The 21919-nt window shown below is 36.1% G+C and overlaps 1 protein-coding gene across 1 annotated transcript in view; it reads right to left on the reverse strand.

Annotated features, from left to right (window-relative positions):
* CDH11 (cadherin 11, type 2, OB-cadherin (osteoblast)) overlaps positions 1-21919 on the reverse strand; it is a 40767-nt gene that overhangs the window by 5181 nt on the left and 13667 nt on the right. Inside the window, exons 2-10 of the mRNA XM_010185907.1 lie at positions 15578-15973; positions 14064-14358; positions 13194-13313; positions 12556-12723; positions 8886-9073; positions 7109-7362; positions 5972-6108; positions 5651-5772; positions 4862-4979 (exon numbers count right to left, since the gene is read on the reverse strand). Coding sequence (XP_010184209.1) covers positions 4862-4979; positions 5651-5772; positions 5972-6108; positions 7109-7362; positions 8886-9073; positions 12556-12723; positions 13194-13313; positions 14064-14358; positions 15578-15805 — 1630 coding nt within the window. The 5' untranslated portion in view covers positions 15806-15973. The remainder of the gene's footprint in view (positions 1-4861; positions 4980-5650; positions 5773-5971; positions 6109-7108; positions 7363-8885; positions 9074-12555; positions 12724-13193; positions 13314-14063; positions 14359-15577; positions 15974-21919) is intronic.

Consider the following 21919-nt stretch of genomic DNA (forward strand, 5'->3'; position numbering starts at 1 on the left):
ATAAATTCCAGAATTTAATAATGCAAATCATAAAACCTCTCTTAATGATCTAATCACTGCTATTTCTATGAAAGTTAGCGAATATGCCTTGTATGAACCACCCTTGCAGGTGGTTAATACCCTCAATGTAGGACAAAGTCCCAAATTTAGTGGACACAGGTCAATTTATGGAATGAGAAGGATGTCTGCAGGAGGGCCCTGCTGATCTGACTTTCTCACTAGTAACTTCTGCAGATCACACCAGAAAGGATGGAGGGTTTTTAGGACTGTCCTAGAGAGGATCTGTTTGTTACAGGCCAGATCAGTTCATCTCCCCATACCTACACCTGATGCCCAGTGTGGTGAACTCAGTATGACAGACTGGGGCCTTTCTGATACTGAAGTCTCACAAAACCAGAATCTGGATAGAAAACAGCTTGTTAACTTCTCCCTTACATGATGGCCGTATTTGCTAAGGACAGAGAAGCTGATAAAGATCTGATTATTCATTACCTGTGGTTTTGGGAGGTACCCTTTTTATCTTTTTGGAGTCTTTCTAACATCCTAAATGCTTACATGAAACATTTGCCCAGTTAGGCTTTGTAGCATAATTTTTTAACGTTATATCAGTGTCTATGTGATAGGAGTCTTATTTTAGGACTTTAAGGGGCTCATAACAATTTGGCATAAATAGAAATGTAACATCTAATATCTATTAACCTATCAACTAATATTTGAACTAACATATATTGATACAGAATAAAAGCGTTCCACAGGGTTTTCTAAAACGCATTTAATAATTCATTTCCTCAATATGAGAACAAAGATCTGCTCTACTAAATGAAAGATCACAATAGGCCAGGTTATTCGTGTGGCAAAAAATATGAATACTGGGCTGAGCTACATCTACCGAGAGCTGCAAAAGCAATCTGGAAGGAAACACAGGCAATAACATATATTAGTATATTTAAGCTGTTGGATATGCAGTTACGTTACGTTACGTTACGTTACGTTACGTTACGTTACGATTATTCTTGGATTTTGGCAGCTTAAACAATATTCCTAACTGGAAACTAACTATTCAGTTCTTATACAGACTGGCCAATTCTGCAGTCAATTACATTACACTAAGGCTGAATTTGGTCCAATGGTTGATTTATCTGGTTTAACTTGAAGTGATTTCTAGTTTAATATAATTTAAAAAAAAAAATATCCAAACAACATGCCTGGCCAAAGTTTAAAAAGGACTACCATATATCAACCCTGAAAGATAATATTTTAAAGGTTTTTTTTTCTGTTTATATTCACTTCCCACATTTAGAAGAAACATAATCTCCATAAGAGGAAAAAAACCTCTTTTACCTAGATAAAAGATAACATATAATCCTAGCTAATATTCTCATCCTTGCTTTTTCATTATTTTCAAGTCCCAGGAGTATAACTAAAATCCAGGTATAATGGCATTTTTTAAAGCCAAGAAGCAGAAGTTAAATGTCAATACCAGCTTAAAACTATTACTTAACACATATTGGAGCTACTTGACTGGCAGTCTTAACAAACACAATGGGGGTTAACACAGACAGAGGGAAAAAAATAACCATCTCAACATCATCCAGAAAAAAAACACAGGTTCTCATTTTTCCAGCTATTATTACCTAAGATATCCAATATCTGAAAGTGCTATAACTGAAGATTAGCTATACTCTCCATGAAATCTTCACAATTAGAAGTTAAAATGGCATTACTTTATGGTGACCTTTATGATGACTTTATGGTGATCTTCCTGACCTTTGATTTTCATCTTTTTCTCTGGTGATCATACTGATAGCTTTCCAATTTTTCCTCTACAAATGTAGCTTAGCTTTTGGGGGCTTGTTAACATATATACTGTGTAAGGAGGCTTCTAGATTAAAGCAGCTGACTGCTGTGTGAACATAATCACCTATATCAGAAGGTGAGTGCTGACTGAGGAAGAAACCTAAGCAGTTTCAGGGGTCCAATCATCTAAAATCATTATCAGGCAGTGCAATTGCTGTGATTAATCAATGGCAAATCCTGTAACTGTATTGTTCATATGTTTCAAAATGTCTTGATTAAAAGGTCAGAAATTGAGGACATGTTTCTATTTAAAAAGTGGATTTTAGTCACTGCTTTTAGTGGCCTCACAAACTTAATTTCAGTCATTGTAAGGCACTATCTTGTGTATTTGAGAACATCACTACACCTCACCTTTGCCACTGTAATGTACTTCGTCCTTGTGTGGCAAGGTAAGACAAGGTGGCTGCAACCCTTCCAGCAGTGCCGGCTGTGCACTGAGACTCCACACGAGGTGAGCAAGCCCAAGGAAACAGCATTGCTGTTTAGGACAGACCAGGATTACATGCAGGAAATCCATTTGCTAAATATTTTGTCTCTGCTGTGAAGTGTCATGAGCCTCTACTGCTCTTTTGAAGCTCTGACTTCAATGGGAGTAAAATTGAACAGAGCCTGGGCAAACACTGTGCTGTTTGTTTACGTGGTATAGTGTAAGTAAACAGTGCAAAAGTAACTCAATGTTTTATCCCAGCATGTGATAAGCCATTATCTCATGTTTTCTATGGAAGATAGTCTCAGCTGAAAATCTTGGTAACACAGTAGGCTATTAATAGGATGTAGAATGTGATTACGTTTTTAAGATTACTGCAATATGTGATTACTTTTAGAAGCTGGTAGAAAGAAACTCTATTAAATGATAATTATAGGACTGTATTCACTTTAAAGTTCTGTAATAGATCCAAAAATTGGAGTTTTCATTAGCTGTTCTCCACAGTTAATAAAGCCATTTTTCTTTAAAACTAGCAAATCCCTCTGAAAGGGGTAGCATAGTATATAGACTACTCAGATTTACAACTGAAAAAAGAAACTTTAAATGATCATGCAAATTGCTTAACTTGTAGATGGTAAGACACTAATTCTCTGAGAATGTTTTTATATGGAAGTATATAGAATTTTAACTTTTTTACTTTGCTCTCTACTTTAACTGATTTTAAAAAAACAAACACCTTAACTAATTTAAAAAACAAACAAACAAACAAACACAGAATTAGTTCAATTAACAACATCACCGCACTGAGGATTGTACAAAAATGTGGGAAAGACAGGATGGATGGATGGATGACATTACACTATTCATTTCCTAAATACAAAATCGTACAGGAAGATTCAATATTAAATATTGTCTTGTTGAAATAACCGTTTGCAGTATTGTCGGGTACAGTCATTACATTGAACTGACGTAATAATTCCCGGTACCAAATGTTTTATCTGGGTTAACTTTGTCATTAAAAATAAAAAAGAATGAATTTGCTCCATATAGAAATAAAGGATTAATGGAATTGGCTGGATTCAGGAACCATAATACCATTTGCCTGCAGCTGTATCAGAGCATCTCAATTCTGACCTATACTTCCTCTGTTAGATTATAAAAAATAATAAATTTTCTGTTTGATACAGTGACCATAAAACATTTTTTAAAGAGAAACTTGGCCTCAGGGTCTCAAGCAAAGAATATACTTTTATTTACTTCTCTCTAAAAATACATTCATCAATTTTTCAAAAATTGTGTTTTACTACTTTAAAGAGAATAAATATATCCCCTCTCCACTGGATCCTTTATGAATTGCTTATGTATGTACAAATGTCAAGCACTAGGCAACAGTATAGCTTTGATCCTTCAAGAATAACATAAATTTTGTTTGGGTACTCTGATGATAATTACTCTCACTTCAGATGTGATAGAGATATAAAGTATGCCACAACATAACACTTGAGAGAAAGAAGTTGTTACTGAAATCATGTATTTGGATTATGTTGCCTTTTGCATTTCTCGCAATCTGGAAGAAATCCTTTGGATTCATTATTTAAACCAGTTCAATGGAGTTCTACATTTCAGAAAACAGGCAAGTTTCCTTCAAACATGAAAGCTTGTTAATTAAAACCAATTTCTTAGAAGCTGAAGCAGTTTTTTCCCTGTACAGGAAACGAACAAATAAACACTGAATGAACTAAGCACTATCATATTGATTATCATGAAACAAATAGAATTAATATTTATAATGGCTGAATCTACCTTTTTTATGTTTACCTCCTTCTAACTTCCTCAAACTCTGGCAAGTTAGGTTCATTGATGCCATTATGTTAGATGATCAAAATAAGTTTTGACGTACACCTGTGTCTGTTTTTTTCTTCCCTAAAAATTTATTATATCTTAACATTAATTTGAAAGTAAGGCTATACTATATCTCATGAACAGAAAGTCGGCAAAGGGATCAGGATACCCAAATCCTGAAATACACTCAAGCTGTGTATGTTTCACAACAGAAATCCACATATCTGTTTCCTACAAAAGCTTAGTGTGGCAGTGATTTTACTCCATTAGGAATCTAGTCTATATCTCTTGTGATCCATAATTTAAAAAACTAGCAGGTAGAGAGGTGAACAAATACAAGCAACCTAACAACTTTCCTACCTCAGCTAATTTTAGCTTAGCAAGTAAGTTTTCTCTAAATCAAGATCTGCCAATTACATTTAGTGAATGTTTTTGTCAGTGTTTTTTACCCTCTTCCTGAGAGATAAAATGGCAGTGGAGCTTTCATGTAGGGCATTATTGCGTAATTTAAAATATGTATTCAAGAAAATGAAAGTGAGTCAACAAACATTACATTATTCCAAGAACATTACTGTATTTCAGCTCTATTTTTTCTGCCTTCCTCCCCTCAATCTCTGGAAAAAACAGTCACTCTGTCAAAGTTAATGATCATACTGCTGCATGACATTATGTTGGGCATTAGTTTTCCTTTGTAATTTCTTTGGACACTAGTATAAAAGGACTCTTCACACAAACCTCTGTTGTCTCTGAGTGTAAAATTTGGATTATGAATAATTTCAGGTGGTAAACTGAAGATAAATCTTGGTCCATTGGCCGAGTCATCCTTGTCATCAGCACTAATTGTAATAAATTGCTGTAAAATAGAAGTACTCTGTAAATAAAGAGCTCCTTCTCTGGTTATATCACGTATAGACAGTATTCTGAGAAACCCCTTGAATACAAAGAAGTTTGAAGTCACAGAAATCCCCCAAATATCTCAACAAATCTATGCAAACACAGAGCAGACTCAAAACTAGAACAGGCAATCTTCGTTTGCTATTACATTTAACCAACACAGAATTATAGATGGAAGACTACACAGCTCTATATGTGTTCTTATATAAAAGTACGTGCTAATGGTAACTTAGTAGACTAAAAAAATATTATGCAGAATATTCAGCAGCTCAGAGGGAGTTAGCACAATGTCCTTTCCAAAATGTTACACTCAACATATGCAGATAATGCGTAAAGCAGTATTTCTATATGATACTAACCCCTCTTCCTCACAGATAGTTCAGGGATAAATCTGCAGGCTAAACTCTCCAAGCACTGTACTGTGATTCTTCTCATAAGATGCTAAGTATTGATAGCAATTCATAATAAAAACACAGGAAAGTGCCTTTGTGTGTGCTTTAGGCCTTTTGGCCAGAATGTCAAAATAAATGTTAGTTTACTACCACTCATTTGAGCTGCCAATAAAAAAACTGGACTAACACCCTGAAAAAAGAAATTCATGCACTGGGAAGCTGTTGGGCACAGGCATACCTGATTACTTCGAGCATTCTCACAGACAAACGCTTCATAGGCTGCTGCAAATTTTGGAGCGTTGTCATTGACATCAATGACCTTAATTGCAACTGGAACTTTGGCTTCCTGGTGTTGTTTGTCTACGGGAGTAAGCAAAACCAAAATGAAACAGAAGCAGAAAAGCCCCGCAAAACAAACAGAATCTCAGCTGTAGCCAGGTAAGAATGAAATAGGATAAAGTATTTCTATTAGGATTTATTGCAGCTTATCAAATTGACACAACTAGAAGACTACAGAATTTATACCATTGTTTATAAAACACCTCAGTGAAATACTTACGGACTTCAACTGCAAAGACAGAGATATTATGCCAAGCAATTTCTTCCCTATCCAAGGCTTTCATTGTCTTGATATTGCCATCTTCTGCGTTAATAATAAAATATCTTTCAAGGTCAGTGTGACGATCAATTGAATATCTAAAGAAAATCAAAAGTCAATAATTAAAGGAGGGCTTATTTTCATGCATTCAAATTTGTTCTGTATTGTTATTATTTTTGAATAATCATAAGTAGTACACTTATTGTTACCCTTAATATAACTGTCAAAGAGATGATACGAGGTTCTTTTAAAAGGACATTCACCAAGTTGGCTTCTACATTTAGAAAAATTACATCAAAATGTTTGTAGTAAGTGAAAATTGTTGTTCTTTGAAGTCTTCATGTTAAAGTCTCAAAATAGTCTTTTATTTTCTTCTCTTAGAAAACATGATAAAAATATCTAGTGAGATATTTATATTTTATTCTGTTTCATATTAATCATGAAGATCTTTTAAGTTTTCTGATCTTTGGGTTACTCAGAACGTTAATTTACCATAGCAAATTATTACATATTATCCGTTATCTACACATTTGTACAGCTTTGTACAGCTCTGGGCTTCATATCTTTACCTTGCAGTTCTTTGCAAAGTTAACTATATCCACAAAACAGAGTTTCATAATTTACACCAATAATAAATTATTACACCAAGAACATGACAAAGAAAAATAAACAAAGACTACCCAATGTAACTGCAGAAAGTAGCTGTGTACATGCTTGTCATTAGGAATTGATGCTTAGTAATTAGCCAACATGATCTCTAATCTATTGCATAGATTTCTGTATTTTGAGTAAAAACATGCTGTGATAACAGAATAGGATATTTTATAGAGAACATAATTTAGATTAGGGCCTAACACAGGTGTCCTTAAGTATATTTTAGGTAGATATAGCTATGGTATGCTTTCTTAGTGATACAGGCTTTGAGAAACTAGTAGTTCATGGAACAAGACAAAAAACCCAATGCTGTATGGTTAAAGTTATTAGTATCCTAGATGTATTTAGAATATTACTGTGCTAGATCTATCACACTATCTTAATAACTTGCATAGCAATTCTAAAAGCTAATGCTTAGAAACAGCCTGCTCCAATGAAGCATACCTTATAGCACTGCTTGCAGCATCAGGGTCTTTGGCATGTACTTTTCCAACCACAGTACCAGATGCTGCATTTTCTTGTACTTCAAAAATATAACTTGGCTTTAAAAATACAGGTGGCTCATCAGCATCTTCGACGGATATCTTCACCGTTACTGTGTCCTTGAATGGCCCATTGCTGATGAACTTAGGATCAATATGTACATTGGCTGCCTCTACCTTCAGACTGTAGGCCTTTTTGGTTTCAAAATCTAGGACCTGCGAGAAACAAGAAGACAGTGCATTCCACAGTTACGGAAACTAGAGTGTAAAAGCAGTAAGCAGTCCCTTAGTATTCAGTGACATAAAACAAATGTGAGCATCTGTCACAAGCTTGGACTGAAATATGTTTAATTAAAACGTAAAGACTCAAATGGAAGGAGCTACATTCTATGTATGGAGCAGCATAGAAAGGCACTCAAAATACCATGACAGAATACTCATCTTGCTCTTTGCTTGCTGTATCACTCAGGAAATCATCTTTACTGTGAAAATTAACCTTTTCTTCATGCAGCCTTCCAGGTACCACAAAAGAGCGATGGATAGGAAAGGGGTTCCCCCAAAATACTGGGCTTGGTCTATCCCAAGCTGGAAGGCATTCCTTTAGAGATATGGATGTGGCTTGAATTACTGCTGGGAGCACCATGAGATAAGACAAAGAGAAGTTAAATTATCTAAGTACTAGGGAAAATATGAAGTTGGTTTGCAATGTTTTAGTTTCTGTAGTTCTTTCCATCCATAGATCTCACTGCGCTTTACAAAGTGGACATGAAATAACGCCCCATGAGGTAAGTTGTGTTTGGATCCTGATCAGAGTCACAGCATATCTGTATTGGCATTGACATGAAATGGCTGCAGTGTTGCAGTATTGCCAGCCTCACAGTGGTCATGCCTCTAAACAACTGAGAAGCAGGTACCGACCACAAATCACAAAGGATGCTAACACCATAGATTGAATGATGTGACAGTTCACTGACTTTTTAAAATACACAAAAAATACACTCCCACTTCTAGAACAGATACAGTAATTGAACCACAGCATAGTTTTGACCAGAGGAGACCTCTGTGTCACTTCCTGAGATATTGCCCCGATATTCAGGGGCAACTTTGAAGTTAAGTTGCCCAGGCCTTCTTTGAGTTTTGATTATCTCCAAGTAAGAATAATAGCTATAAAGATACAAAGGGCAAAATAATAATTCTTTAAAAATGAAGATTTATGATTTATAATTTGTAATTTAAAATCCATTTAATAACACTTCTAAAGTTCACACTGATGGACTGTATATGAAATCACCTCAGTAATTTTGCTGCTTTTCGCATAGCCTGTGACTCCTTCAGAACAATATTGTGGACAATGCACAGCTGAAGGATTAAAACTATAGGGCATGAGGCTGTCCAGACTGAACATAAAGCAACAGCGGATGTCTGCTACTTATCAGCACTAGGCAAAACTTCATTAACAATGAAGCTGATGGCATTGTATTTTACCGTGACTTTTTATTATGAATTCATTTAGTTTGTGCAATTAATCCATTGTACAGTATTAATGTAACTCTTCTTGGTTATTTTCTTCCATTCCAATTCAGCTAATGGGGAAATGGAATATTAAGAGTTAATTACAGTTTTAGAAACAAATTAAGTGAAATTGTATTATACTGATATTTTAGTATAGGAAGTAATCCATTATTACCAAATACTCTGTCAGCAACAAAGAATACTAGACATTAGTAGGTGTTACTCACCTTCTTAAGCTTTACAACACCTTCCTGAGTCTCATAATCTGTTGTAATTTCAAACATATCCATGCCATCTCCATCAATGATGCTGTAAGATACTAAGCCATTTTCCCCAATATCTGGATCTTTGGCCTTCACTCTTCCTACTTCCTCTCCCGGGACAGCTGCTTCCGACACTGACATCTGGTACACACCTGGTGGAAGAAAAAAGTTTGCCTTAAGTATGCAGTCTTCTCTTCAGATGTATATTTATTTATTTAACTCTTAACTTCCAAATAAACACAGTAATTTTTTAGATTTTCAAATCCTGTGATGTTATGTTATGTTATAAAGAGCTCTGTCATCTGTGAAATCTTAAAACACATTCCTAAGCTATGTAAAATTACCTCCTCACAGATGTTTTACACATTTGTGTGTCTCTCTGTTCAAGGTGGGGGTTAAAAAGACAACCAATCATCCAGAATGCAGAAATTGTTGTGACATCAAGGTTATCATTCATATCAAAAATGTTGTTACAAAAATGGAAGGAAAATCCTCTTTCATGTGGCTCATGGTATGACCTTCAACTCTGTAGAATCCAGAAGCGTTTCTGCCCATTCATTCAGGAGCCATAAATTAAATACAATGAATTGGATAAGACCTCTCTACTGTGCTGGTTAAATAATAAATCTGCTGCTATCTATTGCTTTAGTTTGGAGCGTGAACATATAGCAGTAATGATCATTAAAATTTAACACAACAGAGAATACATACAAATTTGTATGGGATTCCATACCAAACAAAATATGGCTTTCCCTCAGGAAACCATCCCCAAACATCCCACAGATGTGCTGCCATACGGGTTTTCCCTTGTGTATTCAGAGACATCAAAGGAGAGCAATATTGTTCCTGGATAAGGCTCTCACCAACAAGTTGTCCTTTAGGCAGCATTGATTCCAGGACATCCTCAACCCACTCCAGAGTTCAGATAACATAACCTGATCCTAAATGTACAAATCTATGTCAGCATTTCTGCAACTTCATCAGCATTAATAAATTGGGGAAGTGGGAAGGAGCATGAGAAAATAAAATAATCTAATAATCTAATATAATCTAATCTAATCCCCCTCAATAATTCCCACTTGTTGCTACAAGAGCACCCTAGGAGACTTACACCAGGAAGGGACTTTGCTCACTACCCATAAAAAAAATTGGCACATGTCACTGAAATAGGTCATAAACTCCAGCCACAAGGAACCCAAAACTTAAGTATATAACTCATTCAGAGTTTGAACAATGGGGAAAAAAAATAAAAGGAAAAGAAGGATTAAAAAATCGATCTTGGATATTTATATAAAAACACCAAATCCTGATTTTGAGTTACAAAACATTCCAAAATAAGGCTTTAAGTTGGGGGTGAATGATTACGTAGAGTAACTGCTATTCAGCATTTCTGATAATTTTATATATTCTCCCAAAACACTCAGTAAAGTGGCTTGAATTTGTAGACAAAAAGCCATCATTTGATGAAGTTACTCAACAAAATACCAGGTACCAGGTTACGATTTGGAGTGAAAAGGCATGTTTGTGAGACATGTAAAGTCTGACATTTTTAGGAGGTAATACTTTCCTGTTAAAATGGTAGAAAATGCTGGCATAGACTTTTACATTTAGAGACTGACTGCCATTTAAGATCTTGCGTGAGTGTGCAGGAAGCTGTGACAATGTAAGAAGAGCTGTTAGAGAGATGGCCGTGTTCAGGACATATCAGTGTCATAATGGCTGCTCAGAGGAGAAACAGGGTGGGCTAGGATGGTGCATACACTGCACTCCAAATGAAAAACCCATGCAGAGATGAGATGCAGAACAGATGTGTGGCTCCATTAATGTAATTCCACCCAGCTGTGAAGACTGAATCTGTTAATGCCAGCCCTGATTAATTTTATATGTGAGAAATAAATAGCACAGCTATATAAAAAGACTATTTGGCCACCAGCAATACACGTGTGCTGATTTTGGCTGGGATAGAGTTAATTTTCTTCAGAGCAGCTAGTATTGGGGCTATGTTCTGGATTTGTGCTAAAACTGTGTTGAAAACACAGGGATGCTTTAGTTATTACTGCACAGTGCTTACACAGAGTCAAGGCCTTTTCTGCTTCTCACACCACCCCAGCAGTGAGTAGACTGGGAGTGCACAAGAAACTGGGAGGGGACAGTGCTGGCCTCAACTGACCAAAGTGATATTCCGAAAAATATGGCATCATGCTCAGCTTATAAAGCTGGAGGAAGGAGGAGGAAGTAGGGAGACCCGTTTAGAATGATGGCATTTGTCTTCCCAAGTAACCATTTCACATGGTGGAGCCCTGCTTTCTTGAAGATGGCTGAACACCTGCCTGCCGATGGGAAGTAGTGAATGAACTCCTTGTTTTGATTTGCTTGCATGCAAGGCTTTTGCTTTACCTATTAAACTGTCTTTATCTCAACCTACAAGTTTTCACACTTCTGCCCTTCCAATTTTCACTCTCATCCCACTGAGGGGACTGAGTGAGCAACTGTATGGTTCTTAGTTGCCAGCTGGGGTTAAACCACAACAACACTTCAACCATCAATTTGAAAATGTAATTATATAAAATTTGTTTTGTATTGCCATGGTAACTATAAGTATTGAGGAGTATCCAGTCTTAACTTCTATCCTTATGGACATTCACCATTCACTGAATTTCTAGAAGTAAAGGATGAAGCGTAACACTTTAAATGAAAGGCTAGGTGAAATAAAAAAATGGTGCTCACTCACTTGAAGGTCTGTCAAAGACCTGAAAGGGCATAATCAGGAGCTGTTAATAGATTGTGCAACACTTTCATCAAGGGCCAAGAAAAGCAAGAGACTTCAAGCCTTGAGAAATACAGCTGTAAGAACATAAAGTAGATTCTCCTTTCCTTTGTCCATCTTAATCAAAAAACAAAGTGGGGATTTGTTCATTGAAAATAACTATCATAACTATGCTTGCGAATAGCTATGAACTTAGAGGCATGACATGACGCCACTTGAAGACTTCTTTCAAACACTGCAAATCTAACTGAAGAGCTTTCTGCTGCATACACGCTATGTGACTACTGCATACTGTAACTCCTACACAGTACCTGAGGGGATTTTTGTTTTAGCTTCCTAAATTTCTTAAAGCTCTTGTGGTCTGAGCAGGCTAGTAAACACAGCTTGCTTTTTTAAATTGTCTTTTACATCCACACTATAATTATGAAAATGGGAAAGGAAGTAAACCAGCTTATCCCAGCACTGCTTCAGGCCAGTTACATTTTCTGGTATTTTTGACCAATTTCGTTTAACACACAGAGAACTCTCAAGAAAGGGGGTTTCTTTCTCCATTAACAGAGAAGCCCAGACTATGTCTCCCTGATCATATCATATGTATAATTCTAATATAGCATCGTCCAGTAGTTTCCAAAATTAAGTGTAGCGTTAGGAATAATTTTAAAAATGTCTCACTTTGCAACACAAAGCAAATAAGTTGGCTACTAAAGCTCTATGTGTTACTAGCAAAAATATGTAGACAATATTTATCTATTTATGTGTGCTGTGATAATCTGTCAGTTACTGCTTTTTGAAGTTTTGAATATAGCTGATACTATACAAATATGCGTACTAATAGTAAATGTGAGTCAAGATTTTGATGTTACTTACTCTGTGGAAACTTTGGTGGGTTGTCATTCACATCTGTAAGTGTAATTGTCACTTTGGTTGTCCCTGAGAGGCCTCCCATGTGTCCTCCCATGTCTTTTGCCTGTATTACAACATGATACTCTTCCTTCGCTTCTCTGTCCATATTCGGAAGGGCAGTACGGATAATTCCTATGAACATAAAGAAAATATGGCACATACAAATTTTCACAGGTTCACATCATGAAATACTGGATACTGCATTTTGAGCTTGCATTAAAATACAGCAATATTTGCAGCGATAGTGCAGATTCTGTTTTTCCTACACAGTGCATTGTGCTATTCAAGGAAAGTAGCCCAAATATTCAACACATCTGAACACAGAACAACCTTGAAGACTCCCAGTTCAGCACAAAAACTACCATTTCTTTCATACCCTATCATACCACAGAACAAATGTTTCTAGTGTAGTGTACCCAAAAGCTCTACCAGGGGACCAACCTGCAAAAGAGCTTAGCTAGAATCAAGAGAGGACGAATGAAGCTTTGCTCAAACACAACACTAGACACACCCAACTGTACCACTGCAGTCAATATATCTAGTTCCTCATTTTAATGTATTCCAGTTATGAGGTCCTACTCAAATAAACTGCTCAATAATACCTGTTTGAGCTTCCACCGAAAAGTACGGCTGACCTTCAAGAATACTGTAAACCAATTTGGCACTGTTCCCATAGGTAGGATCATCAGCATCTGAAGCTGTCACCTGAATAACTGATGTACCTAAAAATGGAAAGCAAACACAGAAAGAATACAGTTAGAAGCAAACATGCCTGTAAGAACCGTGCAGAGACACTTTCAGTCACATAGCATAACTATTTCTTAACTTTTTTATTTTCAGGTTTGGTAAAAGAAAAAAATTACATGGCAATTTATATACAACAAAATAAACTCATATGATAAAAAAAGATTTGTCACCAGCTGTGATGTGGATTAATGTTCTAAACAGAAAAGATATAAAAGACAGCAGTCATTCCGGGTTTTTTCCTCAGTAGTTTAAGCTTTATATTGCTTTTGTCATTAGACAGCCAAACAACAGAGTTTTCTTTTTACATTTCCCTGAGTAAGTTTCAGAGAAATCATTCCTGTAGAAATCTCTCATAGACACAAGCTCAAACAGGAGATGAAAGTGGAATAGATAGTGTGGCAGTAACTTAGGTTTATTACACAACTCTGCCAAAGGAATGGTCTTGATGTTCACCCTAGAGGAGGCACACTCCATAAATTCCAGGGTAGGAGGAAATAGCCCTGTTTTAGGAACCATCTAGAGACACTTCAACCATGACAGTTAGTAGCTGTGCAGGGTTTGATTTGGTCAGCAAATTAGATAAATTATCTGAGTCACTGGCAGAGCATGAAGTAAATTTTACTTCTCAAAATTCTAGGCGATAAGAATTAAATAAAGCCAAGACATACTGACAATGCAACATCTTCCATAACACCAGGAACTGAAGTGCATTTATGAGTACTTACCTACATTTGATCTCTCTGGCACATTGGCATGGTAGTTTTCATGAAGAAACTCAGGTGGGTTGTCATTTATATCTTGAACTTTAACAATAAATTCAGAAGGTGGTTCCAAAGGTCTGTTAGTGTTCCTGTCTACAGCTTGTGCCGTGAGAGTGTATTGAGCTCTCTCCTCCCGGTCCAGTGTCTTTGTTGCATGGATGTTCCCTGATTTGTCATCAATAACAAAAATGATTCCTGCTCCTTCACCTGAGAGAATGTATTTAATGTTTCCATCTCCAGAATCAATATCTGAATGAAGCTGGAAAACAAGGACCAGACATACCTTAACAAGATGGTATACATTTCACATATGTGTTTGTGAAACAAAAAAGTTCATGCAATTACTATCATTTCACAGTTTTCAGAAATCTCAATAATCCATACTTGGGCACGTGCTGTGAGCACATCTGCCCTGCATTCAGAGAAGCTGTCTGCACAGACTTCCACGCTGCCACATGTAGGGTGCTACTGAGGTCTGAGCTTTTAGATTTAAGGAAGAGAATACATGAGAAGACAGTTATAACAGGTTCTTAACTCAAATGAAGTTGGAAGGAAGAGTCATTTTTACAAAGATTTTGTACACTTCATGCTAATCATATTTACTAGGCTGCATGTAAAAAGCTGTTAAGCAACAGATGGGATGTAACGAATGAGCCAATCAGTAATTGCCGATGAGTTTTTAATTAAAGTCACTTTAATATAAAAGAAGTAACAAATGCTAAGTAAACATTTTTACTTTCACAACAAATACACACTTCAGTTTGATAAATAAGGGAAACATTGAGCCAAATTACAGATTTATTGATTTTACATTGACATCTACAAATCATACTATACTAATTATATTTTAAACCAGAATATCCAGAATGGGATTTGCCGTCATTGATCCTGTTCTCCACTCTTTTGTGCAGGAGTTAAGGCAACGCAGATCTGCTGATCATTTATAAACTGGCAAATATACTGTTCTATTTATGTACTTATATTCTGTTAGTGTTAGTAAGGGAATAAAAAAAATCAGTCCACGATGTGTGTCTTGTGCACACAGATATGTGTCTCCCTCTATACATACTCCTCATATATCTAATTTTACTGTTGACTTGAAAATGAAAAGATGAAGAGACACTTATTGAGCAGTATACTTTTACAGAGCTGCTGAGTTAGCCATTACATTTTTAATTACTTTTTAAAGACCAAAGAATGATACCAGATATTCTTGAGACATATTTTTGTGCAAGCGGTTATTGTGGTTCTTGCTGTTGTGTTAAGTAACAGCTTGTACACCTTCATTCAAACACTGCTGATGTCAACGGTCAATGCTTAGCACCTTAATTAAGCTACAATGAAATGATTAATTCTAGGTGAATAATTAGCTGCTGAAGAAGCAGCTAATACAACAGAAAATGGCAAGAAAAAAAGCAACTCACAAAATAATAATATAGATTAATAATTATTAATCAATGAATGAAATTCCTCCTTACCCTTCCTACTAGTACAGGATCTGGTCCTGTATATTCCTCTATAACAAAGAACTGGTTCCACACCCAGCCTCTTTTTGAACGATGCAGAACTTGTCCTTCTTTTCCTTTTTCATGGTGACCATGAAGCGATGGCCTTGCGTGGTTCAGTTTTTCTGTAGTTATGGCATGGCTGTAACACAGCATGCCCAGGCAGATAAGAGCGGCATGTAAACAATTGTCCTCCTTCATTTTTGGTTATTTTCTAGGCACAGGAGTATCCAAGAATCTACCCCTTTCACCTTGGAAGTCAAGAATTTTGGGGCTACTGAAAAGTTTCAGATAAAATGTCCTGCACATAGGATGCCACCACACATTAAACACATCACTTTAATGCTCTGCAGCTTCCCAACTTAATTCCTGAAAGAAAGTAAAACGGAGAAAATTGTCAGTTCTTTTATGTCTTTGAGGTGCAGCAAATATTTTATTAAGCAAACTAAAACTAAGACTATGTTGGAAATTTTCAAGATACTAGGAAGATTAAAATACATCAATAATTATTTAATATTGAGTAATGATCATATTTGGTGTTTTGTTACATGTAACTAACACCTTGTAAAATCTCCTGACTTGCTGATTAGGGCACTTATTTGGAAGTTGAAAGATAGAGAATCATATTCTCTCATGAGCCTTCCAAATGGATTTAGCCCAAGATGCAAGGTAACTGTAGAAATACCTAATTTATATCTAAACCCTCTTTGGAGCTTAGATATAAGCCATAGATATAAGCCATTAAGCCATAAGATTAGAGATAGGATAGATACCAAGATACTTGCTTATCAAGTATTGAATATTTCTACACAGGCCTGGAAAAGGGCCTTTTCATGACCAAGAGATTTTCATGCTGAAAATAACTACCTATGTTTTTCTAGGTGGCTTTTCAGTGGCTGGCAGAACTCTGAGGACATACATTTTCGATTTAAACCCTTGAAGCAGCCCTTCTACCTCCCTCTGAGAATCAAGTCATCAAAGCGGAGATGCAACATTGATTGCCAATTCTGCTGTCTTTGTGCTGGTGACAATAAATGACATAAATAAAAAAATATTCAGATAGTTTTGATGATATAGCAAGTGATTTGGCTATTTATTTCTACTTCCACTGTGTTTTAAATTACTGGAATTACATTGAGTTCTTACTTTCTCTAATGATTCCTATAACACTAGCTCAGAATTAATATTTGAATCATAAATTATATAATATAGTGAAATCTAAACTGAAGTCTATACTTCCAGCAGCTAACAGTGTGTCATAAAGGCCACTTTGACTTATCCCTGGGGTTTCCAATATATTCTCTAATCTTTACAGAACAGCCAATTTTTAGAAGGTCCCTGTTTGTTTCAGCTTTCAGAGTAATTCACTTTACTCTTCTGCAAGACACTAATAAAACACTCAATGTTATACTCATACAGGCATATGTATAAATATATGCTACCATCTTCTTTAAAACAGAATGTTTTTTAAATGAGAAATAAGGAGATTCTACACATAGTATTTGTAGCAGACAAAATGTGAATATGGGGAAAAGCATGAACGTACATCATATTATCTAACTTCAGCAACAGATAAACATCTCCGTAGTACCAAACCCACTCATCATGTTTCTCTCAAACGCTGAGCATTCATGTCCTCCTGTCCATGTCCTTCTGTCCCCGCTTCTTTGCACAGTTACATAAAAATACACACCCAACAACATTGACAGACAGGGGTTTATAAGTGAGTAATTCATAAATAAGCTAATTTTTCATTTTTATTTTTTTGAAAACTGAAAACACCTCAATTGCAACACCACAATGGTTCCAGTATAATGAATTAAATTAAAGTCACACATGTAGATGCAAACATAATCTAGATTTTCTAAGCATATTTATTAAATACAACATTTGGTGTATCCATTTTATTTTTTAGTACTGTTATAAGATGTCACATTACAGATGATTCATAACAGCACAGAAGACATGAGAAAGAAAACAACCTTTATTATTTTGGTCTGAAAAATGTTTTTATTCTGACAGAGTATGTGCGTGTGAAGTGCAGAGCATTAGGTCTGTGGTTTTAAAGCTGATTTTGTCTCTGTTTTGTTGAGCGGTAAAAATAAGGTAGGACTTAAAGGACCTGAAAACTGAGATTTAACCTGTTTTGGAGGTGGCTTATATACAGAAAGCCTTTCAACACTAGTTGTTATAGTGGCTTTCTATGATAGCAGTTAATTCTAAAAGGAAAGGACAGCTTCTCCCTCCCACAGTTTTACATAGAAAAAAAAAACTGAAGCCCCTAGTATGCAGTATTTACTTACCAAGCTCCCGTATAATTTAACTTTATTAAACCATAGTAAGTCTTTTTAAATACAAGCCATCAAATTCTCTACTCATCCCGCAAATGTGAGTTATTCTGTCCTGTTTAGTAAACACCTCTGGATTTATCTCCTAGTGGCAGGTATAAATTCAACCCCACAGCAAGCAGGCTCGGAGGTTACCTATTTTGGCTGCTTTGTCTACAGAAATGTATTTATTCTACATACTAAGGCCAGTTCAGTCTGCTTCACAATTGCACTCAGTTAATCACTGATACTGCTGTTTCAGATGTAGTTTGCTAGGGAGTGTTGTTTGAGCCATACAGTCTTCAATGCCATGTCAAGTATAGCTAATTACACCAGACAAGGACACTGCTATGGGGATCTATAGCATGTCACTTGTGTGCAGCAGTTAGGATGTTTGGTCTCTTGGTCTGTTAAATGAGGCCTACATGCGCCAAACAGAAATGAAATGGGAAGGTAAACCTGGGCAGCTGTGCATTTTTAAACCTGCTGTGAAAAAAAAAAAAAGCAAGCAAGCTGGTTCCACTAATGGATTTTGGACGAGTTTGAAAACTAAACTCACTGACAATTATTCTTCATTATCATCACATAATGATCTCAACAATGAAAATAAGTAAACAAATATGATCATTATTCCCAAACTTCTCAATACTGTTATGTAAATTAGTAAACACTATAATGATGCTTAACAATAATGGAAAAGCCAAGCTGATATATACTCTGCTTATTATCAGCTATTCAAGTGAGAAGTGCTGGAAACAAAATATTAATCACACATCCATGCTTTATTTATAAGGATTTAAAGCAAAAATCGTTTGCTACCTTTTGCTTTATCCTCTGCATATACGTGTACAGACAGGAAGCAATATGGCTACATGTCTTCAAGATAAAGAAAACTATTATCTCTCATCCACTACTTGGGCTAAAAAAAAAAATCACTAAGGCTGTTAATGTTGCTTCTGTTTTGAGTTGTAATGTGAAAGAACTCCATGCTAGTAATACCAAGTTGGCTCTTTAGTAAGTGACCTACTGCTAGTCAGGCTGCAATTAGAGCTCGAGCTGCAGGCAATGAGGTCTCTCTGGCCTCCTCGTGCCTCCTCCCTCCACAAAGCTCACACTCTGTGCAGTTACATAGTGGTTACCACAGTGGTAAGCCCTCTGACTCCTACCGGCATAAGAAAAGATAATAGAATAAATCAACAGGGTTCCACTGAACTCTACAAAATTACTTAAATTCAAAACAGCTACAGTTTGGCTTTTTATAAACTACTTTCTTCCTAAAAGAGAAGATGCACAAGATGCTCTTAAGTTAAAGCCAATATAAATTTCATTAAATAGTGAAACAGTTTTATTAACAAGAAAGACCTTTTTTTCTCTTTTTTTTTCAAAACAACCTACTTAAAACTTTTCCAATATTTTAACATTAACTCAATTGCTAAAAGCTTACATTTTCCTACTTCTTCAAGCAGAAAATATGGAAAACCAGCTAAACAATTTATAAAGTAATTCCTTTTCTTTTGTGGAAAAATACCTCATAATCCTGTAAGCATGGAATAGAGATCTGCGGACGGCTGGCTGGACTGCTGCTCTGCTGAGTGTCCGCAAATTCTCTGTGTGCAGCACTTTTACTCAGATACTGCACAACACTACGCAGACAGTGAACTGTCAGAATAGTTTGCTGTGAATGTTTCTAGTGTTTTGATAAAAATCACACTCTTAGGGATATCCTCAACATTATTGTTATTTCTGCACACAGACTATATTCCTCAACTACAGCAAAGCAAATGTCAACGGGCAGTTGACCAAACTGCAACATCTCGATTTTTTCCAATGTTGTTTAGAATTGCACAACATATGATTTTGAAATTCTAAGTTTTCCTAAGAAATCTGTAAAAAAATCTGCTTCCCACTTCCTTAAATGTAGCAGATGCCAGGTTTGAACTAACATGGACTTTTTCTCAAAAGGAAGATTTTCATTAATGTATTTTAACTGCATACAAAGAAATGTTGGCAATTTTGGTACTGAATAATAGCTCTACTGGGGATAAAGGGAAGACAAGAGTTAAGCTGCCACCACACAAGATCAAATCACATCAAAGAGGCACATGAACGCAGTGCAATTCCCAAGTGCTGCCCATGTAAGTTGATCAATCAAAGCATGCAGGACTGAGAAATGTTAAAACACTATCTAGTCTGCACTCTGAAGAACAACTTACCCGGGGAGGTGTACACACAAAATGCTTGCATGAAAACAGAAGATGTCCCAAAGTAATTGTGAGAACATGTCTTCAGGGCACTTCTAGCTACACAGATAATATGTCTATGTTTTGTACTTGCAGTTGTTAGTTCTGGAAATGCAAAGCTAGTAAGTTTCAATTTCAACATAAGAAAAGTCAGTTCTTCTACTGTAAGAAAATAAAATCCATCAATTTTCCTAATGTAAATATGCTATGCAACTAATTAAGAACACATCTATCATAAACCTGAAAAATGATATAATCATGTATGCAGGCTATGGCACAGAGTGGAGCCAGGGTCTTGACTGCTCCACAATGCACCAACCCCCCTTCTCCTTGCACAAATATAAAAAGTCAGTCTGCTCTACAAAACTGCACACACAAATTTGAATGACTGTTTATAGATGACTAATAGACAAAAATAAAGAGCCAGCAAAGATTATTTTAATGACAAGACCAGTCGCGGAAGTGAAGTCTAGCCAATTTAACATTTCTTTCATTATATTTATAGCAAAAATAATCCCAAACATTCATGCAGACTTCCTGTGTGCTATTAAATGACCATATGCCAAATTATAATAGACTAAACAATTTTTCTGATTTGTCTAGGCTGTAACTTCTGTATGATACATTAAAATAGCAATTGTTCTCAGGAATTCACTTGGCAGAAAGCAGTCAAGAGCACAGTGTAGTAATATAATAATGGATGATCATGCCCTGAAATGTTTTGCAGAAGTATCAAGTAAATATAGCAAACTCCCAGTCCAAATGAGATTTTAGCTGTAATTAGAATTAGCTGAAAAGATGAATGATTTGTTTTACAATAATTTTATCACCAGACAAGGAAATGAATAGGTTTTTAATGACAGAATAAATATTGGATCATATTAGTTCTGGACTGAAGAATGCCTGCATTTTGGGCACAAGGATGGAGCGGTGGGCACAGCTGGTTGAGCTGGCCCTGCCCCAGCCAGGCGATGCACTCAGATTCGCAGGGGCCTCTCTTCCACAGAACCAGGCACAGCAAAGCTGACAAGAACCTGGGCACCTACCTGCTTTTGGGGCAGTGCTGTTCTGAGCAGCCTCAGAGCTCCTAGTCCATGGTTTAACTGAAACTGTTAGCTATGAGACTTTCTTCCTTGAATACTGTGATCGGGGTCATGAAAATCGAGCAGTTCAAAAGGAAACAAGGTAGGGAAAAAGATTTCCAGATCAAATAATCAGTCAAGCCCCACTGAGCCCATACCTGTTAATCCTTAGGGCATATCATGCATTTAACTACTTTGGGAGTTTTGAATAAAACACATGAATTGAGGAATGTGGGATAGTTCTGTGCACAACTGTTTAATTTCTTGTGCACTGGTGGATGTATGCGGTGCAGTGACAATGCAGGAGTTCAGTCTGGATTATCCTCTTGTAACTCTCCTCAAGTAACTCCTCAAGTTATCCTCTTGGAGATTGCTGTATTCAAATACCTGATGACTAACCATTTTCAAGAAAATTACATAAATTAATATGAAAATGTTTTTGAAGGATAATAGTTCCTGCTACAGAAAGCTATTCAGCCCTAACTAGTAAATTTCACACATCTTGATAACCTAACATTTCACTTTCATTTAATTTTTTCCTGTTCAACGAAACTTTGTTCTGTTCCTTGAGTCATTTCAATAGATGGTACCTAAAGGTAAATAAGTAGCCTGGTCTGTTTTATTTATGAAACAAGATCAAATACTGAGAATCAGTACCTTCCACAT

The sequence above is a fragment of the Mesitornis unicolor genome, unplaced genomic scaffold (genome assembly GCF_000695765.1).
Source record: "Mesitornis unicolor isolate BGI_N332 unplaced genomic scaffold, ASM69576v1 scaffold13196, whole genome shotgun sequence".
NCBI lineage: Eukaryota > Metazoa > Chordata > Aves > Mesitornithiformes > Mesitornithidae > Mesitornis > Mesitornis unicolor.